Raw genomic sequence first — 27,785 nt, 5'->3', positions numbered from 1 at the left:
TCAGATATGCTACTATACAATTTCTTGGTTTATTGCCTCTTGTTTATTTCAAATAAATCTCCTTCATCTTCAAGAAAAAGTGTTCTCACATGGCAAAATATTTTGCAATTTATTATTGCATTTTCTGATGAAAATTTTCCGGTGACAACCTTAGTGACAAAAAACATTCTTTACTCTGATTTAATACCTACTCAAGTCCTTGGGAGTCCCATCTGGAGATCAGTGGATTTTGCATCACATATACTCACCAGATAGATGCTTTGTATAGCAGTATATTAGGGGAGAGATAGGAATCAAAAATATAGAGGATAACCCTAATTCACCCAGAACCTCTAAAGGATTGGGCTATAGGGCTATGAAAAGAAGCAGAAGTTTGGATTGTTACTTAAAACTCCAAGCACAGACATCACACACAGAGGAACAAAGGAACCCTACCTTTCTTTAAGCAGATGATGCTAACCAGCATGGAAAAAAACAACCAACCAACCAAGCAAACAAAAAAACACACAACAACAACAACAAAAAAACCCAATTACAGTGACCTACCTATTTCTCACCAAACACATAGATTATCTTTTTTCTTTTTTTTTTTCTTTGATTTAATTTTTCAGGGAGGAAAATAATCAGAGGACTTTCCCTTCAGACCTGGTCTTCTTTTCCTTTCTTTTTTTTTTTCCTATTTTTTTGTTGCTTGTTTTTGGTGGGTTGTTTTTTTTTTTTGTTGTTGTTGTTGGTGGCGGTGGTGGTTAGTTGGTTTGCCTCAGTTTGGTTTTTGTGGTTTTTTTTTTTTTCCTTAACAGAAAGGAAACTAGAGTTCACTTTCATAATCAACACCTTTCACTTTAAATGTGTTACTGAAATTTTATCTCTATCTCAAATATTTCTGTCCTCCTTTCTTCTGTGAATGCAGCTTTTCATGTATTCATGTTTCCCAAAACTCATCCCTTTTTCTACCTTCCCCTTGCTGAGGTGTATTTAGTTCTATGTTCTTTTCATTCTGTCTGTGTATTATAGTTTTCTGCAGCATTAATGAGGCTGATGCTCATGTCACACCTCTCCACAGCTGGGTGCTGAAGATCTGCATGCAGCGGTGTCTTTCTTCCTTTCTCATTTAGCCTCTGCAACTGGCACTTGAGAGGAGCAGGCTAGATGAGATATAAAAGAGTTGTCTCTGTTCTCAGTAGCCTCCTAGTCTTTTCATAAATGAAAGGTGGACCTTGCTATGTTATCTAGGGTAGGTAAGCAGAAATAAATTTTTACCTTCATGGGAAATGCTGCCTGTCTCTACTTGCAATTGGGTCACAACTATTTTATGCAAAGCTACAGGCTTGGGGCAGAGTGGCTGGAAAGCTACCTCATGGAAAAAGACCTTGGATGTTGTTGGCTTTACACGACCCAGTAATGTGCCCAGGTGATCAAGAAGTCCAACAGCATCCTGGCTTATATCAGAAATAGTGTGGCCAATAGGACTAGGGAAGAGATTCTCCCTGTGTAATCAGCACTGGTGAGGCAGCACCTCCAGTACTGTGTTCAGTTTTGGGCCCCTCATTGTAAGGACATTGAGTGGGTCCAAACAGAAGCAACAAAGCTGATGAAGTTGCTAGAGAACAAGTTTTACGAGGAGTGGCTGAGGGAACTGTGGTTGTTCAGTCCAAAGCTGCTTCTGCAACTGCCTGAACGGAGGTTGTAGTGAGGTGGGGGTTAATCTCCCAGGTAACAAGTAGAAATGGCCTCAAATTGCACCAGGGGAGGTTTAGATTGGACATGTGGAAAAATTATTTCACTGAAAGGGTTGTAAAGAATCACAAGATGTCCAGGAAAATTGTGGAGTTACCACCCCTGGAGGAATTTAAAAGATGTGTTGATGTGATGTTTAGGAACAAGGTTTAGTGGTAGGCTTGGCAACATTAGGTTAATGGTTAGACTTCATGATCTTAAAGACCTTTTCCAATCTAACTGATTCTATGATTCTGTTTTAGATGGGTGAGGAAATGCTGTGAAGGTGCTGTGTAATAATTTAGTCTGGCGCTGGAGAAAGGAAGTCAGGAGAGGCACCTCCATCTCACATCAACTTACTGCTGTCCTGCTCTGTCATTGCCACCTGGGAGAAGATGTACAGTTTTGAAAATAGAAGTACAGAACAGCTGCTGAAATTATATCTCTAGTAGCAGCTCCAGGGAAGAAGCCTAAGGATAGGTTTTCAAAATCAGCAGGCATTTCCCTCCCATTTTAGGATACAGGCAAAAAGAACTCAACAAATTATCAACAAGTGGTAGCATATGCTTTGCATATTTTCAGTCAGGTCTCTTATTTGAAAGCTAAAGACCAAATTGCACATTCAAATACACACTAGGTTTGGGTTACATAAAATATTGCATAATAAGAAAAGATTACACTAGGTAATTAAAAGTATTTTCATTAAAAAACAGAAAAAGGAAAGAATAACCCAAGGATAACCCTGAATTATTATAGATATTTCCATTAATCATTAAAGTGAAAAGAATAATTTTTGCTCTTAGGTCATAACTTCTCTCCACATATTCTACTAGTAGTAGGAGCTACTAATAAAAGTCTGCTAACAAACAATAATAGGAATAGATTCAGATCTGTATTAAACCTTGATAACCAAACCACCTGTGCAAGAATTTTACTGTTACTTGTGTAAAAATACCTGCTCTAGATTAATAACCTTTTATTAACTAAAACAATTTTAAGAAAGTGATCCCAGAAAAACTAATTTAAGTATTATCTAACAACCAAATGCTTAGGGTAGCAAGATGAAAAAGTGATAATGTTACATCTATCAGCAGAGCAGAATCAAAAGATTTCTACATTCTTCTTGTCTGGAAAGGCTTTTAATCTTTACAGGTTTGTTGTTCTGTTGGTTTTGGTTTGTTTTTTTTTTTTTCTATTTTGGGGCTACATCACATGTAAGATTACATTTTAATAACCTATGGTCTGCCTACTGAAGAAGTGGCTTGACATTTAGAACAAAGGTTTTGTTTATTTAATGTGTTCCAATATCATCTATCATTGTATGTTCAGGATAAAGAAAACAGCTAAAATGTGTTTCAAAATAGACATACAAGCAATTGTAAGCAAAGACATCTGATAAACTAAGAAACCAAATGTGCCAGTGTTTGCCTGAGGGATAGAGTGGAGTGATTTGGTTCTTATCAGCTAATGAATTGAATGGGCATTACAGACTAATGCAAACTTGCACACTGAGATACAGGATTTACTGATTTGAGGGGGTGAATCAAAAGCAGAAATACCTTTACTTACATTTGTAAATGTTGAAATATAGAAAAAGTTTCTAAGTCTAAGCAGTGGAGTCTTTCACTCACTGATCTGGACCCACTGCAACTTGTGGACTACAAATGTATCTGTTTTGTTCACCACTGTCCTCTAGAGCAAATGGTAAGTTCTGCCAAGGATGCACTTTGCAAATCAACTCTAAAGCAAAGTCTAATTAAAATCACACTGTTAACAGTCAACTCTATGTTACACTAAGAGCTTTCAGAGACTGAAATATACAATGAACAAATCAAGTTGCACTTTTTTCTTAATGAAAGATTTTATTTATTTGCTACAGTTCAGTAACATCCAAAGCAGACTACTACGGCAGACTAATCTTTGAATTAAATACTACAAGAGTAATTTTAAAATGTTCTAGCAAAATACTGCCCTTCACTGACCTGAGCAATTGGGTGAAGCTCAAGGTCTTGCTGATTTGTTTGGTCAGGAGAAGTAACCAATGGAAGAGCTGTCTGCTTTACACATAATCCTCAGTGTGTGCTGTATTACCTTAAATATTTTCTCACACACAGAAATACTTAAACATAGACTCAGAGAGAAAGAGAAAGGAAAGCGGGTAGCAGAACAATACACCTTAAAGGATAAATAAAAGGGAAGAAGCCTTTCAGCTTTCCTTTCTTTGTGCATATATATCTATATATCTATATATCTATATATCTATATATCTTGATTTGAGTGACGTCAAGTACTGCTTTTTTTCCCTGTGTGGGAAAAGAGAAGGCCAAACCATGGCATCATGAGACAGAAAGGTGAGTTATTTGTTTCCCATTTTCAGATTTACTATATCCTGCAATCAGCTGGGCTGTTGGTGGTATGCCACCATCGTTAACTTCTCTGGCTAATCATAGGATCACAGGATGTTAGGGGTTGGAAGGGACCTCTGGAGATCATCTAGTCCAACCCTCCTGCCACAGCAGGATCATAGAATCTACCATAGGTTGCACAGGAATGCATCAGGATGGGTCTCAAATGTCTCCAGAGAGGGACACTCCACAACCTCTCTGGGGAGCCTGTTCCAGTGCTCTGCAATCCTCACAGCAAAGAAGTTCCTCCTCATGTTGAGGTGGAATCTCCTGTGGTGTAGTTATATCCATTGCCCCTTGCCCTATCACAGGGTGCAACTGAAAAAAGTCTGTCCCCTCCCTCTTGACACCCAATCCTCAGATAGTTATAAACATTTATAAACCCCCTCTCAGTCTTCTCTTCTCCAGACTAAAAGCCCCACGGCTCTCAGCCTCTCTTCATAAGGCACATGCTCCAGTCCCTTATTCATCCTCATAGCCCTCTGTTGGACTCTCTTGAGTAGATCCCTGTCCCTCTTGAACTGGGAGCCCAAAACTGGATGCAATATTCCAGGTGAGATCCCACCAGGGCATAGTAGAGGGGGAGAAGAACCTCCCTTGATCTGCTGGACACACTCCTCTTAATGCACCCCAGGATCCCATTGGCCCTCATAGCCACAAGGGCACATTGCTGTCCCATGGATAACTTCTCGTCCACCAGGACTCCCAGGTCCTTCTCCATGGGGCTGTTCTCTAGCAGATTTGCCTCCTAACCTGTACTGGTGCAATGTATTATTTCTTCCCAGATGCAGGACTCTGCACTTATCCTTGTTGAACCTCATTAGGTTCCTCTTTTCCCAGCCCTCCAGTCTATCCAGATCTCACTGCATGGTCTCACAGCCTTCACATGTATCAGCCAAGCCTCCCAGTTCTGTATCATCATCAAACTTGCTGAGCCGACACTCTCTCTGTCTGTCCCCTCATCAATGTCATTGATAAAGATGTTGAACAGGACTGGACCCAGCACTGATCCCTGGGGGACTCCACTAGTTACAGCTCCCCAGCTGGATTTGGCACCATTGACCACCACTCTTTGCACTCTATTGTGTAACCAGCTCATAATCCATCTCACTCTCTGTTCTTCTATCCCACACTTCCTGAGCTTGCTTACAAGGATGTTATGGAAGACAGTGTCAAAAGCCTTACCAAGGCCAAGGTAGACTACATCCACTGGTCTCCCTACATCTACCCATTCAGTTAGGGCATCATAGAAGGCTATTAGATCAGTCAAGCATGATTTCCTCTTGGTAAATCCATGCTGACTACTCCTGATCATCTTCTCTTCCAGGTGCCTAGAGATGACCTCCAGGATGAGCCGCTCCATCATTTTTCCAGGGGTGGAGGTGAGGCTCACTGGTCTGTAGTTTCCTGGAACCTTTTTCTTGCCCTTTTTGAAGACTGGAGTGACATTGACTTTCTTCCAGTCCTCAGGCACCTCTCCTGCCAGCCAGGATTTTGCAAAAATGATGGAGAGTGGTAGAGTGACAACATCAGGCAGCTGTCTCAACACTCTTGAGTGCATCTCATCAGGGCCCATGGACTTGTGAATATTCAATTTATGTAAGTGACCCCTAACCCATTCTTCATTGACTAGTAGAGAGTCTTCCCTCCTCCAGGCTTCTTCTCCTTCATCCAGGGTCTGGAATTCATAGGGGAGCTCACTCTTAGGAGCAAAAACTGAAGCAAAGAAGGCATTCAGCACCTCTGCCTTCTCTGCCTCCTCAGTTCTCAGGGCTGCCTCCTCATCCAGCAGTGGGCACACACTTTCCCTATTCTTCCTTTTCCTACTGATATATTTGAAGAAACACTTGTTCTCTTATACTTCCTTTGCCAGTTCTAGTTCCAAGAGGGCTTTGGCCTTCCTTGTTGCTTTCCTACATGCCCTAGCAACTAGTCTATAGTTCTCCCATTTGATAAGTCCTTTCTTCCATGAACTGTAAGTATCTTTCTTCCATGACATTTCCTTCAAAACTTCTTTGCTCATCCATGCAGGTCTCCTAGCACATCTACCCCATTTTTCACTCAAGGGAACACACCTATCTTGGGCTTGGAGGAAGTGGCATTTAAAAATTGTCTAACTTTCTTGGGCTCCTTTACCCTCCAGAGCCTTAGCCCATGGGATTCCTGTGGAAGTCCAGGGCTGTAATCCCTGCATAGTGATAACTGTGGTCAAAAACCTGCTCATTGCATTTTTGCTAACTCCGTTTAAAGTTGCTTATTAAAACATCAGAAAACAGAAATAGGTTCCATAAACAAAGCATTTTTTTAGAAGAGAAGGGAAATTCTGAGGTAAAAAAATAAAATAGAAATGGCCATCAAGAAATAATCAAGAAACAAATAGATTACTATCCTCAATGATAAAAGACAGCAAATTCAATAACTGCCTCCAGATGATTCTTTCCTCCATCACTAAAGAAAACATGGCTATTTACACTCTGAAATTTTGCAAAATAATAAAAACTTCCAGGATGTGGGCAGATATCTGTAACAAATACAGATAATCTGTATTTGGCCAACTGTTCTGTCTGCTGCTAAAAACTGTCAAAACAGCCAGACTTCAAGTGAGTCAAATCTCAAATATTGTCTGCAGGTTTTCTAGTGGGTAAACAAACAGCATATTTAGAGAGCCCCTAAGACACCTTCACAATAACTAGTTCTAGTCAACAACAGAAGTTCTGTGTTGGCAGTGTTTTATTGCCCATCTACATTTTTGCATCAGTGCTTGCTCAAGATCTTTGACCTTCACATACCACAGAGACATTGAACTTTCCTCTTCCGTTTCAGTTACACTCACATAGCATATTTTTGTAGCTTACATTTACATATATTCTGAATAATTTGATTTTTAACCAAGCTATCCCAGCTCTTCATCACCCTAGACAATTGTGTGGTGAGTGCATCAAGAATATTGTATTACAGGACTGAAAGTGCACTGACTTCTTTGCACTCTACAAAGGTTAAGTAACTGATCACAATGATGCTCAGTAACATATGCTGAAGATAGCTGTTAACTTACCTGTTTGGCTGATGTGGGTTGATTCCAGACCTATCAAGCCCCCTCTAGAAGGCTGATAATAAGCATGGGACTTAGGCTGAACAAGAATGAATGGGAAGGCTCAGGCCATCAATTTAAATTTATTTTATCTGTAATATCTGTGATGCCAGAAGCTGAAATCGCAGCATGGTAATATGAGATCTCACCCTAGCCACATAATACATCATCTCCATTCTCACCTCCCATGCTGTGTCTGACAATTAAGATTAGGAAAAAGGTTTCTTCTGTGATGAAGATTTAGAGCTTCCCATGTCAAGATCTTCCACTGCAAGTTTCAGTGAACACTGACAACAGACTGCCTAAGCATAGGGGCACATGCCTTTGACCTGACTGACAGCACTGAAAACACTGAATGCACTGAGAAGCATGCTAGCCATTAAAATCATCAACGTTGTTATTGCCTAGTAGTAACACACAGAGCAAGAAAATCAGCCATGCTTTAGAGTATTGCCATTGCCCCTAGAGATGGTTTGAATTGATCCAATGTGATTTTCAGAGTAGAAAATCCAAGTGGAAAAATTACGCTTCACCTCTGAGGGATGCATTGATGTAAAAGAAATACTTGCTTGTATTGGAAACATTCACAGACACATGTACATACACATGTACACCTAAAGGGCTGAATTACAGTAACTGCCAGATGCTGCTGCTGAACAGACACTGACTAGCAAGCTTCCATTCCAGTTGGCATCTTACTTTTCTTGCAGGATTATCTGTGTTACTTCTCACTGAAAGCAGCAAAATCTTTGCTTCCATCCAAGCGCTGAAAAACTAATGCAGTTTCTTGGCACTCAGTCAAACATGAGCAGGCAAACGGATATAAAAGCAGATGAATCCCCAACTCAAGCAGATGAATCCCAAACTCATAGCTACCAAAGAAGACATTCCTCCTCCATTTCACTTAGGAAACTGGGATACTTCCAGCCTTTTATTGTATTTGCTTGAACTGGCTCTAATTACAAAATTCATCTTGTTCTTCCACTCCTTGTGAAGACAAGGTTTGTGATCACTTGAGGAATCTGAACACACACAAGGACCTCATGAGATGCATCCCAGAGTCCTGAGGGAATTGGCTGATGCAGTTGCCAAGTCATTCTCCATGACATTTGAACAGTCCAGGCAGTCAGGTGAAGTCCCTGGTGACTGGAAAAAGGGAAATATTGTACCTACTTTTAAAAAGGGTAGAAATGAGGATCCCCAGAACTACCGACCTTTCACCTCTGTGCCTGGGAATATCGTGGAACAGATCTTCCTAGAAGCTCTGATAAGGCACACGAAGGAGAGCAAGGCTTTACAAAGGGCAAGTCCTGCCTGACCAATCTAATGGCTTTTTACAACGGAATGACTACATCAGTGGACAAGGGAAGGGCCATGGATGTTATCTGTTTGGACTTCTGTAAGGCCTTTGACGTGGTAGTCCACAACATCTTTTTCTCTAAGTTGTAGGAATATGGATTTGATGGTGCTTTGACATAAAGCGTGTCCAGTTAAACTGAAAATTCAATGTGAATATTTTTTTTCCCTTTGACAGAACCACAGAATCACAGAATGGTTTCACTTGGAAGAGACCTCCAAGATCATCAAGTCCAACCTTCAATCCAATGCCACCATGGCCATTAAACCATGTCCCCAAGTGCCATGGCCACATGTTTCTTGAACACCTCCAGGGAGAGGGACTCTACCACCTCCCTCCGGTGCCTGACCACTCTTGCAGTGAAGCAATTCTTCCTATCTTAATTTGAAGACTGATTTTCCAAACCTCACCATGCCTCCCTTCTGGACAATTTAACCTGAACCATAGCTGTGGTTGGTAAAATTTAGGTTCCCTTCTTGCCTTTAGACAATTAAGGAAAAACCTCCAGGAAAAGACTGTGCTAAAATTGAAGAGCAAGACAACCTCTAGATGCACAGCAGCCATCTAAGGCAAGCCAGCCAAGGGAGCACAATAAACTCTTGCTGCTTCCCAAGATACACAGCAAAAGCAAGTATGAGGTGTAACTTGTTTTACACAGGTTAAATGTTTCATCAAATGAACAGACCAAAGAAAACCAAAGGCTGAAAGACATAACATTTCATTGAGCTACAGGTATGGCCTTCCTCTTTGGAAATAGCCTTGGCAGTCACAAGACTAACCACTAACGTAGAGCAGATGAGGCGTGCTGAGAATGTCCTTTAATAAGCATGGGTTGGCAATCTTCTCTTTTCAGTCCTTTCACTCTTAATCATTGAGGTGTTGCATAACAGAAAGCTCTGATAACATGGCTGTGTGGACACAAGGAACCTGAACCTTAACCTGGAGAGGAGAAGCCTCCTGTGAGACCTACATCAAGACCCGCACCAGGTCCTGCTCTGGAAGGGGGTTTGGACTCAAAGATCTCCAGAAGTCCCTTCCAATCTCTAACATCCTATACAATGAGTTCATTTTCCCTGTTTCATTTCTTTTGCACTGCTATAATTCTGTTATCTGCCATGCAGTTTGACTCTGATTCGTTAACACTCTAAAATTTCTCCAAGCTACCTCTGAAGCTGCTTTGTAAAAGGAAAATACACCAAGCAAATACACATAATTTAGCATTTAGATTATATGAGAAGTGAAATATTAAAAAATACCAACCTGTCACTTGCAGCTGACCTGATGTTCTGAACCTAGAAGGGTTTATATTTGTACCTAATTTCATACATGAGAATAATCCCATCATAACACAAAATGCACTGTGGGAATAGTGACTGTTGTGTCACATATCATGAGTTATGAAAACATGTGGTATGTTTTTTTCTACTGGGATAAGCATGGGCAAATTATGATAAACACAATTTCACATTTTATGTTAAAAAATAATTTTAATTTTAGAAGAACCTGCTTCTTTTCTTTAACACATAAAATGGCAACTCGCCCTGTTACATCTCAGAAATACCTTTCTGTTTATATCTTCTCCCAGCTGGAAATCCTCATAAGCATCAAGAGCATGAGGAACAATTCTCAGCATGACACAGGAGCAATTGCTACAACATGATTTTATGATATGTTTTGCGGACTATTGCCTGTTCTTTGGCTATAAAAAGCATCAAAAACATCAGTCTGCCACCTAAGAATTTTGAAAGTACAATTTTTTAATGCTTGTTAAGGCTGGGACCTGCTGTAAAAGCCAGGACAATTCAGTCCATTTTCAACAAAAGAAGACTCAGGGTGAGCTGACTTGGCTTTGCCATGTAAGTGCACCTGGAGAGATGCAGTACAGCTCATCTCTATGCCTGTAAACATGACCTAAATATGTAAGTGTGCATCTACAAACTGCAATCTTATTAATTAAACACCATGATAGTTATACTAGTAAAACTAAGAAAAAAATATTATGCAAGATAATTTTAACATTGATAAAACAATACTCTAAAAACATCCAATTTCTCAGAATTGCATTTTAAAACCAGAAATGCAGAGAATATGGGTTTAAAAAAAAAAAAAAAAAAAAAGCTGAGTCTCATCAATACTCACCATTCAGCCACTTGGAATTGTACTGGGCAGTGCGGAGAGGAGGAAGAGCCCCCAGACTGCGATAAATAGCAGGATCCCTTCCCGGAAAATCCATGGCTGTAGCAGCATACAATTCCCCACTGGAAGTGAGAAGAGCAGTGGAGTTGTGCTGAGGGCTGTAAGGACACCGAGCCATGCCACTGATTTGATCATGTATCTCTGTCAAATTACTTAACTGCAAAAGAGTGAGAAAAAGGGATTAAAATGACCTGAAAATTATAATTTCAGCCAAGCCGCATCAATCTGAGCAAAATCCTATCATTAACACTGGTTATCTGCTTTGGTATTGTGCAACAGTAATGAGCTGACCTTTGTATCAGTCTGAAACTATCTTATCTAAAAAGTTATTTTATGTAAAAATATTATCTGATCTTGCTTCACAAATTAATCATTATTCACCATGCCCAAAATATTTTATGTTAGCAGTGACTCAAAACTTAATTAACTCTACACAGATTGTTACTATGAAAAATAAAACCAGATTTGATTTCTAGAATCAGCTAAGGTATTCACCATAGAAAATGGTCAGGCAATTAAAAAAATAGTCTATTTGTTTTCTTGGTGTGTTCCTGGAAAGAATCTCACATGAAAAATAAGATTAAATAAGAAGCTTTCCAGTTTAGCCAAAGTATCTTGCTGATTTAGTAGCTCTACTACTTTCAGCCATAAACCACAGTATGACGTTAATATGTTATTCAAAAATACAGGTATAATAGTTTTAAATACAATAAATATGCTATGGAGTTTTTGGTGATACAGATATTCTTCATATTTAAATGGCTCTCTCCTCTTGAATAAACAGCCAGCTTAGTCCAAACAGTGACATTTTGATTTTTATGACTACTCTTGATGTTTAATGGACACTCTGATACATATGAATTACAATTACATTGTCTTTTTTTTGTTTCAGAACCAGAATGACAGATTATTTTTAAACCAGTCAGAAATCACTAATAAAGATACTCCTTATCTTCTCATACACAGTATGCAACTACCCAACTACATTTTATAACTAAACCACTTCATACCAACCAAATTTTATTGAGAGGCAGAAGTCTTAGAAACACCTAAGGTTCATGAAAATTGGCATGTGGCTCATAGCTGTGTTCTCTCCCACAGCTGAAGAAAAGACTGCAAAAAAGAGATCATCACTTAACTCTCCTCTTTGGCCTGCCATTAGCCAAATCAGACTTTTACATACCAGCACACCCACCAATATGCAAGTAACCTGTGCTCAATCACAGAATGCTCTGCCTTTTAGTCTTCTGTCTCAGAACAGACTAGAGCTGGCGGGATGAAATGTTTAACTCATACCGTCCGATTGGTGCAGATAGGAGTGAACGCGTTGGTTCCACAGGTGAAGAGATGGTTGCCTCCAACAAGAAGCACTCGAATGTAGTTCTGGCATTCCTCCTGCCATATAGAAAAGACCATATTCAGTGATGTTTCAAAGGATAGGGAATACTAATTACGATTTCCTTTCCATGGCTATGTGTCCACACAAAAAAATTTAGGGGAGCAAGCCTTGAGCACAGCTGATGTGTTAGCAATTTTGATATACACAGATTTCCTGACTACAACACACGCATCCGTCAGTCTTGGTGGCAAGTCCTTAGTAGAATAACAATAAACTTTTTCAGTACTGAGGATTTCTTCTAAGTGTATATTGCAAAGGTATAGCTAGGCTCTGAAATGATAGACGCTGACTTAAATAATACAATACATTTCAACAGATGGGATGCTGTTTCCGAAGACAGATCAGGTCAAGAAGGAATTTGGGAGTAAAACAGGAAAAGGAACAGGTTGTCAGTAACACAAATATATTGAAATCAGTACAAATGAAATTCTTGAGATATTCAAATGCAGATTTGTCACTACTAGTTTCATAACGTTTTATTAGAAGCATCCATGTTTTTGTTAATTTGAAGTTTCTCCAGAAATTTCATTACCTCAAGACATAGATGTTCACCCCTGAAAAAATAATTTTACCTGTTTTTTACCCCATTATGATGTGTGAATGCTTTATGATGTTCATTTCTCTCACTTCAGAAGCTATAAACCAACAGCAATTTCTACTATGCATTCAGGCAGAAAGCCTTTTTTTGCAATAATACAAACCTCCCAAAACTGTATGTAGGAAAGATTTAGACACTGCTCCTCTACAATTCAGTGTCCCTATCTAATAAAACAGACAAAGCTCAATAATATGCTTGGAAAAAATAGTTTCCTATAACCTTTCATTTGAATGCTGGTTAGCAGTCCTTCACAAGACGGTCTCATGTAAAGCATAAAAAAACCCAACCCAAACCAACCAACCAGAAAACAACCTTGTGAAAATAGTTATACAATTCTAACACATATTAAGTGGAATCATGTAAGTAAATCCATGTAATGGTAATGGTGCAGAAGTCTCCTTATGTGGCCTACATCTATATAAAATGTATTGCTCATTTGTCTTGAAAATAGGCTTTTTGTCCTGGAAGACAAGAAATGTAATCCTGAATAAATTGAAGAGGCACAAAGTAAAGACTGCAAAGCAAAATGAGCAAAATACTTTAAAACTCCCAGAATTTATTATCTATACCTTTTTTCATACAAAACAAGAATAACACATTATGTTATCTAACTGTGGTATTCGACACAGTAATTTATTCTTTGGGCTGTTTCCACCCTGCCCTTTGCAGCAAGCCACGGAATGTAAGTGTAGGAAAAGTAAGTGGGTACTGACATTACAATCCATCCAACCTCTCCTCTTCATATTCTAGAGGTCCCTGAAATAGCACTACTGCCAAATTATTTGCACACTTATCACCCACTCCTTTTGTTAAAAAATAATGTAGGGTTTTTTTTAAGTCTCACATTCCTGGGATTCACAAGATTCTCCTCTTTACTGTTCCCAAGTTCTGTGCCAAGTTCACAAAAATCCATACTGCAAAGGGGCAAATCTCACAACAGTTTTTTCTTGGGTATATAATACAACAAAATGAAAACTGAAAGAATAGCTTTTGTAATGGGCTATTTTCTTCGTACAACAAATCCACACTAACAACAAAAGAAACTGAACAATAGCCACATAAAAAAATAGTCATGAATAAAACAATCACCACTCAAAAACATATTGTAAAAGGACTCCATTATTTAGTCATTGAATTCTTCAGAATCACTTTTCTAGCTCTGGAGTCAAGCTCAGGTGGCTCAATTTTTATATGTGAAACAGAGAAATGTGTTACAGAAGTGACATTGCTGAATGCAAAGGAACTTCAAAACAATTTTTTTTTTTTTTTGTATTTGGAGGGTAGTGGCCAGTCTTGGTGGCCAGCTTTTTCTCCATTTCATCTTGACCTTTATGCCATATTCTTTCCTGTTCTCCTATAAAAATATCTCAGAAAAGCAGAAATTCATTTAGCAGGTATTTGGTACTTTTCTACCAGCATACCTGAAACAAAATACAACCACTAGAAACAATTCAGCAGGCAGGCAATCTAGGTTAGCACTTAAGTTTAAGACCAACTTGACAGTTAAAGGACAGTCTAGCTGCTTATGGCTATCCGTGTGCAGTAATACTTTTTGTACAGGCTAACAGGTTAAACACACCTGTGTTTATTTTTATAATACTTGTATTGAAGTTCAGATGCAGCTATTATAATATTAAATAAGCAAGGGATGAGATTTACTTCAATTACCTATCTGTTTTTTTTTTTTAACCTCTCTTTGGTTTATTGTATTTTCATCACATATATTTATATTTATCCTTCATAACAGTCCCTGCCACAAGTGCCAGTCTAAACAGCCAAATGTATTCACTTAACCATGTGTGGTGCTTTAGACTTCTAAATGCTAATGCATGCTGACCACAAGGACATCATTTTGTCTGGCTTGCTACTGGAGCCACTAGTTATTTTAAGAAACAGCTTAAATTAGTGGATAAATGTCTGAAGCCTCAGTAACAAACATTAGCCTTGAAAAGTCAAGTGTGCATTACACTGTCCAATGTGACAGATGTCCCTATATATTTTCCCTTTCAGCTCTTTTCCTCATTGGCTCCTAAAGAATAAACTTCACAGTAACAACTGCTGAGGCAAAAATTCTATGCAGATTCTTTCTCAAGAAAAACAGCCAAAAAAAGAGTTATGTTTAACTGACCATTATCTCAAAACTATTAGAGTTGCCTCAGGGTTCAAAGCTGGCTTCTGGTTTCGGGGCATTCCATCAGCAAACTGACTTCTAGTTTTGCCCTTAAACTCAGTGTCCCCATGCTACTCTCTGAATGTCAGAGCTTCAAGAGAAACCAGGATTTGAATGAATACTTTCCCTACAGCCATCCCTGTAATCCTTATTTCTCCTTCACCACATTCTGCACTGGCCTTTCATATTTTGTCTCAATTTTTTTCTGTCCTTTCCCTACAGTCACACGTCTGTCCTGAAATACAAAGTTGCCCTTAAAAAATGTTATAGAAATGCAACCCCTGGCAACTCTCCAGTTTGGGCTGGATCTATTTATACAACAAGCAAGTAAGCAAGTAAGGCTTTCTGATTACAGTAGCTGGAATTGTGTATTCCAGGGGATGTCCTAGGAAGAGGAACAACTCACTGCAACACTGGATTGAATTCCTCCTGGTCTGGCAATTCTCATTTTTTTTCAAGGGAAGGCTTTTGTGGTTTGACTAGGAAGAGGACCACACTACAGATCAAGTTACCTGTATGCTAAGTCCTTATACACAGAGTACAGTGACCTCGGTTTAGTTGTGAACATAAGGCAATAAAAGACAAACATAATTAAGCTATCCCTTCTCTGACCTTAAATTCATCCTTTGATTTTAACCTTGATCACACCAATGAAAGCAATGAAAAATTCAAAACCACAGTTGTCATTCCAGCTGGGTAGGTTGTCAGTATCTCTGCACTCTCCAGCAATTCCTAGATGAAGCTTTCAGGCTTTTTCAAGTAATACCTAACCCATTTGTTTTCTCTAGCTATTAATACCTTCTATATACTTAGCAAATTCTGCACCTCCATAGTGAGTGACCGGTAACTCTTGAATACATGCTTCTCACAGTGGGATGTAAGGAAAGGGAAAACAGAAGGACAAAGAAGGTGACACCATTTTAAATGCCCTTTCTGAGTACTGTAAACTCATTTCTACAGTAAAAGATGTTCCTCCATAAAAACCATCTTCCTGCATGAAGCTTTACACTGCACATTTATTACATTTTATTACTTTTTCCAGGTAATTCTGTCTTTTTTTCTCCTTACAGCGTAACGTGGCCCTGCTTCTGAAGTGAGACCATTCTTCCTCTTTAATCTCAAACAGAAATATAAAGGCCAAGGGTACACTGCAACATTATTTTCCAGTATTTGGTAAAAAAAAAAAAACCCAAACTGCTAATTAATTGTTAAAAGGAGACATCAAAAAGGCAGTGATTAGGTGACTATGCAGAACAGACTCCTACTCCAATAGATGCTAGAAGCATTTAGAGTACATTTATGAAGATTGGGGTTTTTTAAGTTTTACACATCAATAATGTATGGTGACGTGTCCTACTGAATGTGGGACTGAAAGCAAGTATGCTTTTCTATAGCTATGACTCAAACTCCATTATACAGAATCACAGAATGTTAGAGGTTAGAAGGGACCTCCAGAGATCACTGAGTCCAACCCCCCAGCCAAAAGCAAGATCACCTAGGGTAGTCCACACAGGAATACATCCAGGTAGGTTTTGAAATTCTCCAGAGAAGGACACTCCACAACCTCTCTGGGCAGCCTGTTCCACTGCCCTGTCAACCTCACTGTAAAGAAGTTTCTCATCACGTGGAGGTGAAATCTTCTATGTTCAAGTTTGCACCCATTGTTCCTTGTCTTATTACTGTGTACCACTGAAAAGAGATTGGTCTGATCCACTTGACACCCACCCCTCATTGATCAGATCCCCAGTTTTCTCAAGACTAAACAGCCCCAGGGCTCTCAGTCTGTCTTCACAGGGGAGATGCTCAAGTCCCCTAATCATCCTTGTGGCTCTCTGTTGGATTCTCTCCAGCAGATCCCTGTCTCTCTTGAACTGGGGAGTTCATTAACTTTAATCATTAAACAGTATAATCATAGAATCATAGAATTCTCAGGGTTGGAAGGGACCTCAAGCATCATCTAGCTCCAACCCCCCTGCCATGGGCAGGGACACTTCACACTAGATCAGGTTGCCCAGAGCCACATCCAGCCTGGCCTTACAAACCTCCAGGGAAGGGGCTTCTACCACCTCCCTGGGCAACCTGTTCCAGTGTCTCACAACCTTCACGGTGAAGAATTTCTGAATCTACCCATTTCTATTTTTGTTCCATTCCCCCTAGTCCTATCACCACCTGACACTCTAAAAAGTCCCTCCCCAGCTTTCTTGTAGGCCCTCTTCAGATACTGGAAGGCCACAACAAGAAGTCTTCGGAGCCTTCTCTTCTCCAGACTGAACAGCCCCAACTCTTTCAGTCTGTCCTCATAGGAGAGGTGCTCCAGCCCTCTGATCATCCTGGTGGCCCTCCTCTGGACACGTTCCAGCATGTCCATAGCCCTCTTGTAACAGGGGCTCCAGAACTGGATGCAGTACTCCAGGTGGAGTCTCACCAGAGTGGAGTAGAGGGGGAGAATCACCTCCCTTGACCTGCTGGCCACACTTCTCTTGATGCAGCCCAAGATGTGATTGGCTTTCTGGGCTGCAAGTGCACACTGGTGGGTCATGTTGAACTTCTCATCCACCAACACCCCCAAGTCCTTTTCTTCAGGGCTGCTCTCAAGCCAGTCCCTGCCCAGCCTATATCAGTGCTTGAGATTGCCCTGACCCAGATGCAGGACCCTGCACTTGGTCTTGTTGAACCTCATGAGGTTGTAATGGGCCCACCTCTCCAGCCTGTCCAAGTCCCTCTGGATGCCATCCCTTCCCTCCAGCATGTCAGCTGCACCACACAGCTTGGTGTCATTGGTGAACTTGCTGAGGGTGCACTCAGTACCACTGTCCATGTTGCCAACTAAGATGTTAAACAAGATTGGTCCCAGTACTGATCCCTGAGGGACTCTGCTTGTCACTAGCCTTCACTGGGACATGGACCCACTGACAGCCACTCTTTGAGTGCCGCTGTCAAGCCAGTTCTTTATCCACTGAGTTGTCCATCCATCAAATCCATATTTCACCAGCTTGGAGACCAGGATGTCATGCAGGACATCGTCAAAGGCTTTGCTCACATCCAAGTAAATTATGTCAGTTGCTCTCCCATCATCTATTAATGTTGTGACCTATTCATAGAAGGCCACCATATGTGTCAGGCAAGATTTGCTCATGGTGAAGCTGTGTTGATTGTACCAAATCATTTCTTTATTATTCTTCTGCCTCAGCAGTGCCTCTAGGAGGATCTGCTCCATGATCTTACGAGGCACAAACTGGTCTATAGTTCCCTGGGTCATCCTTCTTTCCCTTTTTGAAAATGGGAGTTATGTTTCCCCTTTTCCAGTCAGTGGGGACTTTCCTAGAGTGCCATGACTTTTTAGAGAGGAGTTTAGCAACCACATCTGCCAGTTCCCTCAGCACCCGTGGGTGTATCCCATCGGGTCCCATGGACTTGGATCACTTTCAGGTTCTTCAGATGATCATAAACCTGATCTCACTCACAATGGGCAGTTCCTTCTTCCAGCCCCTGACATTATCTTCCGTGATCCCAGGAGTGTGGCTGGAGACCTTGCCAGTGAAGACTGAGGTAAAAAAGTCATCGAGAACCTCAGCCTTCTCCATGTCACTTGTCACCAGTTCTCCTGTTTCCTTTCTGAGGGGGCCCACATCTTCCCTAGTCTTCTTTTTACCATTAATATACCTATAGAAAATTTTGCTGTCCCCTTGATCTTCCTGACTAGATTTAATTCTAAATGAGCTTTAGCTTTTCTAACCAGGTTTCCTGCTGCTCAGGCAGCTTCCTTATATGGCCCCCATTCTAGCTGTCCTTTCTTCCACTCCTTGTAGAGTTTCTTTTTGTGTGACAGCATGTCGGGGAGCTCCTTGCCCATCCAGGCAGGTCTTCTAGCATTCTTTCCTGCTTTCCTCTTTGTTGGTATACTTTGCTCCCAGACACAAAGAAGGTGATCCTTGAACACTGACCAGCTGTCCTGGGCCCCTCTTCCTTCCAGGACTTTGACCCATGGGACTTTGGCCAGCAGATCCCTGAAGTGATCAAAGTCTGCATGCCTGAAGTCCAGGGTTGTGATCCTGGGATGTGCCCTTCTAGTTGCCCTGAGGATCTTAATTTCTATTGCTTCATGGTCACTGCAGCCAAGGTTATCCCTGAGCCTCACATTGGTCACCAGCCCTTCCCTATTGGTGAGAACAAGGTCCAGCATATCACCCTTTCTTGTTGGTTCCTCCACCATTTGGAGGAGGAAGTTGTCATCTATGCATTCCAGGAACATCCTGGATTGCTGGTGCAGTATAGTTACAGATATAGATTGCATGCATTTCTAACAGGTTTTATTATTAACTTGATAACTGGCTTCAGCTTAGGACAACTAGTAAAGAGCACAGCATTCATACAGGTTCCATCTTAGCATTGTGCTTTGATGTTCTGAATAAAAAAACGGTAGTTGGCCAGACAAGGAATTGATTAATTGAAAATTAAAAATATATCAAGTCTCCTGTCTAAAAAGCTAGAGAATTTTGTATTGTTTTCTTTATAGTACCAAACGTTCCTGAGCTTGCATCAAATACACAGGTAAGAAATGTAAGATTTTACAAAATAATTACACAGTTATTAATGATTTACAGCACTGAAAATGAAGTGAGAATACCACCCATTACATGCAATATGTTTCAGAATCAGAACAGGAAATTGTTTGAAAATAAAGTTCTTGAATCATTTCAGAAAATAATCATGTCATTGCAGCTCTCAGCTCACACTCCCTGTGTTTTTTCACTTTTTTGCTTACACATCAGTATCAGACTCTATTCCTACAACTCTCTTTGGAAAGGGAGACAGTAAAAATGCAAAAGGTAGAGATTTAAACACTGAATTACACCTGTTATTAACATATACATTTTATTAAAACAGAATAGCTGCCTTATGCTTACCTTTGATTTGCCTTTACTGTAACAGGCTCTTTTAGTAGCTTCATCACACTGCCATTCCACTGCCTGCAACCAACAGGAATTAGTTAGAAATGCAGGGAACACAGACCTCAGAGCTGTCAAAGTCAGTGCTTAAGATATGTTTCAGGCATACTGATGATTAGCTGTGGGTTATTCTATTCATAATCACCTTACAAGCTTTTTCTCCCTAGAAATGTAGTTTTGTTGCTGATAGTTTTTCAGTGTCTAATCTGAACTGAAGGTGCCCGTCCCCAGGATTTTTTGTGCATACTGCTACAGGAGAAATAACTACAATGACATCTGATGCTATTTAGCCACTTTTGTATAAGTCTTATTAAGATAAGTAGTTAGGAACACAGAAACAGGCTGACCCTGTCTCCCCAGAAGAGTTGGACTGCATCACCACAGCATCTGAGGTCAGTTCTACTGAGAGATCTCCAGCAGCAAGATCCTGTTCCTGTTCTTGCAGTATTTATCTCAAGCAGCAAACAGGAATTTTAGTTTCTCAAGGTATGACTGCAGCACTGCTCTGAAGCACTAAAACATCCATTCAGGGAAAGGAGCAATGGGCAGACACAGACAACAGTGAAATGGAGCACTGCAAAGCAGAAGCAATTTATCCTCATTTTTGAACTGTCTCTCTGCTTCAACAGATTTATGTCAGGACTGTAATGCCTAGCCTGCATTACTACAGTTTCACTGCATGAGTTAACTCCAATTATTGCCACATTTAACATTCAACAGCTATGACTTAGGAACTCTATTGTTCAGTGGAGCAGATTGCATGCTTGATGTTTATGTGCCAATACATGTATATATTTGCATGCCTGAATATGCTTTGTAGTCAGTGCATTTAAATCACTCTGCATTCTTTCACCTCAACAGTGCACATCTCTGTGTTCTTTAGATAAAAATGCTGCAAAGCACTATACATTTTAACAGGAAGAATTGAGATTTCTAAGTTAGCTTAATTATTGGAAGTGCAGCTTTTTCATTTTTATCTACCAGGAAACAATGAAAGACCATTGATTCAGATTAAATATAGGTAATTTTTTATACTCATCTTTTAATGGAGACTATATTAATGGCAAGTAGACTCTATAATTAATAAAAAATAACAGGGTGAAAGCCTGTTATTTATTCAAAAGGAGAAAATGCATTCTGAGTATAATAAGCAGTATTCTTTTTGTGTTTCAACAAGCCTGAGAATGAGCTTTTTCTTTTGGGGGGAAGAAAAAGACAAAAATTACAGCCATTACTTCTCTTTCTCCATCCCAAACCATCTCATTTATAGAGTTCGCTTTTGCAGATGAACAACTATGGCATATTGGGAAATACACTGAAAACTTTTGGAAGAGTCCACTTGACTCTAGCACTTACAACAAATTTTATGTAGCAGCATGAAAAAAATCTCATACTGAGATTAAAAAGCAGCAATGTGTTAGACAAAAAAAAAAAAAAGGTAATCACTTAGCTGTTTTGACTCTTTTACACAAAAAGCAATTTAATTTCATAATGGAGATCACAGTAAATTACTGGGATGAGCAACATAAATTCCTAATCAGTTCACTAGGATATCCTGAATCTACATGGCATTAGATAAAAGTACCTGATACTGAATATATTACCTCTATCTAAGAAAAAGAAAATTTAAAAAAATCAAGTGCCTGGAGAAAAAAAAGAATTACCAGTGAGCAGTCAGAGCAGAAAGTTTTAGTGGAATGCAGGTGCTTAAAAGGAATATTTGAATGGAAGTTCTCACCAAAACTGAACTGAGAAAAATACACAAAGCATGAATAGCAGGAAGAAAGAAGACAAAAAGATTAAAGATAAAACGTTTATCAATAAATCAATTTTAGTGACAACATACCCAGCTTTCAACTGACTCCCAGTCCACAGCAGAAGAATAATTTGAAGAAGAACATTGAGAAATGCAAAATGTACATAGTGTCACAAATCAAGCAAAGTAAGTATGTTTATCAGGCACTGAAAATTTTGGAAAACAAAATCAACAGACTTGGAGATGAGAAATTGAGGATCCAATATGATGATTCTTCAGGCTTTCCATAAAATCTGAGAAATGCATACAATGCATCTCTGCAAGCAGGTCATGCTTAGACAGGTTGGGAACTCCAAGTGCATAATAATGCAAGCAAAATGTAGGACAAGAAAGGCAGAAGCTTTATTAACTCTGATCATAGAGAGATAACATTGGGACAGCATCTCCCCTTCTGCTCCCCTGTTCTCTGCCAAGGGATCACAGAGACCCAGCCTACATACTGTTTCAAAAAAAAAAAAAAAAAAAAGGAAAAAGAAAAAGGTGAAGCAAAACAATCATATCAACCTGAGCAAAGCCAGGTATCCATACCTGGAGTGATCGACTCCTTAAGGAACTTGTTAACTGCCATACTTCTAACAATGAATCAAACAATAAATAACACAACAATATAGAGATATGGCTCTCAGTGGAGCCTACAGGAGTGGCACACCTAAAATTACCTCAGCTAAGAGCTGAGTAGGAAACAAGCACAGACTGTTAAGCTTTAGTCAAATGTTCTTTTAGTTAGGATGTCTTTACCAGCACATCACAAAATCACTAATACTACCAGCATAACTGAAAACAAGCTTTCTTCTCTTTCTTTTACATTCACAAAATGCATAGATTTAAATAAAGGTATTAAAGATTAAAAGATCATGTAACATTTCTGGATACTATAGTTAACAGCATATACAACAACCCAAATGGAATAGGATTAATTATATAAAAATACATATGTTTGCAAGCTAACCAAATGGCAAACTCTCAGGGAAAAACCTCTTTCTGACAATATTTGCCAAAGGAGTAATCTTGGCTGGACAAGAAAGAAGTGCAGACACACTGTTGCAAAGCTAAGTGCCATCTTTGAAAACAAGTTTACTCATATTCCCATAGCCCTGAGTTCTATTGCTGGGGAAGACAAGAACAGTGCAGGCTGCAAATGAAATAAATTACAAAGGCATCTGAAGAGAGCTGAGTAGTTCAAACTGTTGTACTTTGTTCCCTAAGGCTTCAGCATAGTTCAGCAATGCTGATTAAATAAAAACACCAGCTACAGACAAACTCTTCTGTATATAGCTAACTTTTTTCTTCTAATCTTCAGGAAATTTAGAGGAATTTCCCCCATAATGGAAATTCAGATATTCAATGCAGCTTAGTGGTAATTTACAGGGGGAAGACAGGTGGAAAACTCAAGTGTCCTGAACCTTCAGCATATTAAGACAACCCAAAATGTCCTAACCGAATAATGACAAGATGGTTTCTGTCGGCAGAAGATTAACACTTCAGAGTTTAAATTCTGAATGACCAGATGGACACATATGGATTGTGCTATTTCAGGAAGCAAGTTCAAAATCAGGTTTACTTAAAGGTGTTACTGTCATCCACTGCTTCTATTAAACTGACATTCTTTCCTGCTTAATACCTTTTGCTAGCATTTCCATGAAGTTCAGATAAGCACTACAAATATCATATGCATACATATCATGTTTGATATTTGATTCACTATCAAGGCCAAAACAGCTAAAGTTTATCTTGTTAGGATCTTATCTTTTCTACATTTCTTAATAGGGAGCTCCAATTGTCACAAGGCAAAATAAAACCTTCAGCATTGTGTGTTCCGATTTTAATTAATATTATAATTCTTCATAAGCTAGCAGCAAAATTCACTGTACCAAATTAAAGATACTCAAATTTGTTCACCCTGAGGAAAGAGGAAACAAGAATTTGAATATTAGTGCTAATGAAAATAAGGATGGGTAAGACATCAGCCACTGCTACACATCTCCACAAAGAATGCAGCTGTATAGATTAAGGAGCAGGGTTTAAGGTGGCACATCCCTCTGTTTCTTTTTATAAATCCTACAGTCAATATGGTCTTTCAAGCACATTTACAAATGTAATGTCCTGGTTAAGTTTGCTTCTCATTTCCCAATCTTAAGCAAAACTACATTCTTGTAGACATAAATAAATCTGAATTATGTAACAATCACCAGTGAAGCCATGCAAAATGTTTGCAGTGAGATATTTAGCCTTGTTAAGTCAATGTGGCCAACTCTAAAGTCTGAATTTGACAAGTACATCTTGAACTTGACCTAGCACAGTCCAATGAGGAAGTCACAGTTCAATTTTTGAACACATGCTGTTTTCTTCACTCTAAAAAAAAATAAAATATACAAATCACAAAGTTCCACACAGACTACACATAAAATCAGACTGAACTGAAACATGGCTTTGGTGCACACTTAACTTCAAGGTTGAACTCAAGTTTTAAACTGATAGCAGGCACCGTTTTGTAAAGCTCGATTGTAAATAACTGTATCAGTGTTTTAAACATTATCTCACTAACGTTTGTAAAATGCTTAAAAACCTTCAGATTAAATCCCTCTTGTCATTTCCAGGGGGTAGTGGGAGGAGAGAAATTCCAGCCAGAGAAAAAACAAATTCCAACTCAAGCTATATAGTGAAGTTATTATGCTCAAAATGAAGAAAAACACAGACCAAACACACATCTTTGTTAAAAATTACAGTACTAAAATTAATCATTTTCTCCAGAAAAACAAATATTCCTCTGTAATTTCTGTTTGGATGAACAGTAAGAGTCTTACTTAGAAGTTTAACCACTGTATTTTCAGCAGGCAAACTAAATAAACATAAAGAAATTAGATCCAATGGACATCAAAAGAAACTCCCAGTCTAAACTGACTTATTCAATTGCCTTAGGAAAACACTAAAAGAGAATCATGGCAAGTGTTGAAGCAGTGAGTAATGTTCACGTATCCCTCTCATTTAAGAAATAACTGTCAAGAGGTTCATGCCCAGCACGAAGTAACAAATTAAGTTCTCAGGAAAATCTGGAGGTCCCTTCCAACCTAAATTATTCTATGATTTTCCAGAAAAATTATAAAGTACAAAAATCAGGGGGGGATAAATCAAACCCCTAAAGTAATTGCAGTAAATCAGGAAATGCAGGGAGGAAATTTGAACAAAATCAGGACAAGATTGGTCATTTAGAGTGTGTTATGAAGAGACTTGTATTAGATATACTTACAGGTCAATAAAACCCTCCTCATGGATTTTATCTGCAGTGGAAGCTGCACATGTAACTGAGTACAATTAGATCTCCTGGAGGGACTATGCTTTCACAGCTACACAGATATTTACAACATATACATGTAGACAGGTACACAATCATACATATTTTTAATATATGAATTTCTTCAAAGTGTAGAAACAAAATGCACTATTGAATTTCATAAAGAAAGAAGTTAATTAGTCAAGAACCAAAAAATGAACGGAACGGTATTCCAGACAGATGGTCCAGCACTTAGGCAGATGGCTGTGCTAATGAGATACTGGCAAAAATAACACTAAAGAGGATAGTTTAATTACACAAAGCCAAAAATTTACAACAAGATGATTTTTTTTCCCATTATCTGCTTGCTTCCATGTCTTACATCACATATTTAAACAACACTCTGAGGAGTTGGGGTATAATAGCAATAACTCTAATAATATATGTCAACAAACATGAGTAATATCACCTTATTATTCACATCAGTTCAGCAATGGAATGGCTTCCAAAAGCAAAACATGGTGACTTGTTTGGAGAAAGTGTCTTACAGCCTGCCTAATTAGCTCTCAATGAACTTGTATGATTAGGTCCAAAAGCTGAGTTTAAAGAGGCCATAGAGAAAGTGTCAGGATCATAAATGCAAAGAATGAATGTAGCCACAGAGTATACCAGCATGACATCAGCAGCTAGAGAGTCAGTGGTGGTTTTGATTGCTACCAGAAATTTTAAGGCATGCTTTGGTAGAAGGACATTCTTGCTTTCAGCAAATGTGTAAAGTCACTTAAGGAAGATTTACACCTCTCCATACTTCAGAGGAACCATTTTCCTTGATTTCCACAGCCTTGTCCTTGAAACCATTATTGCTGGAGCTGCTTATCCTGCCAATAGGCTCCTGACAAACAGCCAGCTTCAGAGGGTAATCATCCTCTGCGGGAAAAACTAGAGCAAAATATTAAAAAGGGACTTCCCTTTGACACAGCTTTCCATTTTGGCACACCAGAAAAGAACAGCTGGTTTCTGGGGACTAAAGGATCTTGGTTAGGCTTTCCCATGAAATGATGGTCCAAAACTGCGTGGACAACTTTACTTACTGGCAACAGTCACTGCAGTATCTTGCCACCAATTACCAGATGTATCAGCAAGTTCTCCTGGGAATAACATTATGTGTTTTCATTTGTTCAGAACCAGCATTAGAAAATTACAGTTTCTTATAAAGTAAGCAGTGTGAAATATCTGAAAATAAACATCAAGTTATGCTCAAATTTTGCAGGCTTTGGAATTCAATAAGAACTGAGATCCCCTGATAGATATATAATTTCATACTTAAACCAAGTAATATACAAAGCTTTATATGTCTTTCAAGGAGATGATGTCAACTTAATTTTATTTTAAATACACTGGCCTGAAGTATATAAAAGACCTGAGAAGTACATTCCCTCTCGATCCACAAGAAAGCCAAAGCTTTAATTACCTTACTTCATTGGCTATGCAAATAGCTGTTGAATTTTGTCAGAATCAGTATGATAACATTAAAATGAAAACATAAGCATAAAAGAGAAGAATTTAGAGTTACTACACCTTTCACATACCCTCAGTATTGGGCTATGCCACTAACTTTAACGACACAAAGTTCTGCCCAAGACTGAACTTTCATGAATACCACCTGACCATCCGCCTGTGCATTCCCCTCGTCTTCTACAAATATTTTTAAATGCCACAAAACATCCCTTTGTTTTATGTTTGACAGAGATAGGTTTGCATAGTAAAGTGTAGTTTCAAACCTAGAAGTTATCAACTAAAAACTTGAGTATGTTTGGAACCAGGATTTTCATTCCTCCTCCCAGAAACTCATCCAAAAAGCTGAAACTGTCGCACTGTGACTTTCAAAGTTTTGAATGTTCCAATCTAGAGTTTTGAGGCTTTTACAGTTTTTACAGACATTTTAAAATTGAATGTAGGATTGTGCTGAAGGGGTAAAACTAAATGTTCTTGCATTACCGAAGTTGGCATCCATTCAGCAGGTAGGAATGAGATTTCATAACTTATTTTTAATGCAACTTCTGAAATTATACTACATATACTACATTTAATGTACTGAATAAATTATATGTAAATCCTTTAAGATTTAGCATTTGTGTCACCTCATCAAGTTTTAAAGCATTTCCTGCTGTTTGGCAAATAAGATTTTAGTAGGCTCCAAAACCTTTGAAAGCAACATTTCTTTTATTTATTTATTTATTTTACTATTACCTTTTTACAGGCTTTTTTTTTTTAAACATTTACAGTGTTTTAAATTTTTAGGTGCTGATAAGAAATGTCAGGATTCTTTTTATTTCAAGGAAGGGAAAGGTATTTCAATGTAATTTCATACTCCTCAAGCCCTTAAATTAAATAACAAAGTAAATGTCAAAAAAGGAGTCTTCTAGCAGCAGAGTGCCACAAAATGTTGCTTTGGATCTTGAGCATAGGTAAGCAGAAGTTTATTTTCCTTTATACTTGCTTGCTGCTTTTGTTCAGAACCAGCATGGGAAATGGGAAGTAGGAGGCAGCATCGGAACGGGAGCTGTCTTGCCCCATGCTTACTGTTCAAGACAGCCATACCTGAGTGGGACGCTGGATTGAAGTAGTAGCCCAGCACTCAGCCCTCCTTACCTTTCACCTGAACACAGTCAAGGAAGGTATGACACTTCAAAAGGTTTTCTGCAAATTAAAAACCTTTCTAAAATAATTTCTGAGAGGCACAGCCAACATATTATATCTCGTTGCTGGGATGCCGAAGACAGCTGTATTACAGCTTCCAGATATGAGCTCAAAAAA

The 27,785-nt window shown here is 39.0% G+C and overlaps 1 protein-coding gene across 1 annotated transcript in view; it reads right to left on the bottom strand.

The window, feature by feature from the left end:
- The window catches only part of SEMA5A (semaphorin 5A), a 281,365-nt gene that overhangs the window by 121,884 nt on the left and 131,696 nt on the right, over nt 1–27,785 (bottom strand). Inside the window, exons 5-7 of the mRNA XM_054381978.1 lie at nt 19,840–19,902; nt 12,062–12,160; nt 10,709–10,922 (exon numbers count right to left, since the gene is read on the bottom strand). Coding sequence (XP_054237953.1) covers nt 10,709–10,922; nt 12,062–12,160; nt 19,840–19,902 — 376 coding nt within the window. The remainder of the gene's footprint in view (nt 1–10,708; nt 10,923–12,061; nt 12,161–19,839; nt 19,903–27,785) is intronic.

This window comes from Indicator indicator, chromosome 6 (genome assembly GCF_027791375.1).
Source record: "Indicator indicator isolate 239-I01 chromosome 6, UM_Iind_1.1, whole genome shotgun sequence".
In the NCBI taxonomy this organism is placed as follows: domain Eukaryota; kingdom Metazoa; phylum Chordata; class Aves; order Piciformes; family Indicatoridae; genus Indicator; species Indicator indicator.
This window is presented reverse-complemented; position numbering and strand designations above follow the sequence as displayed.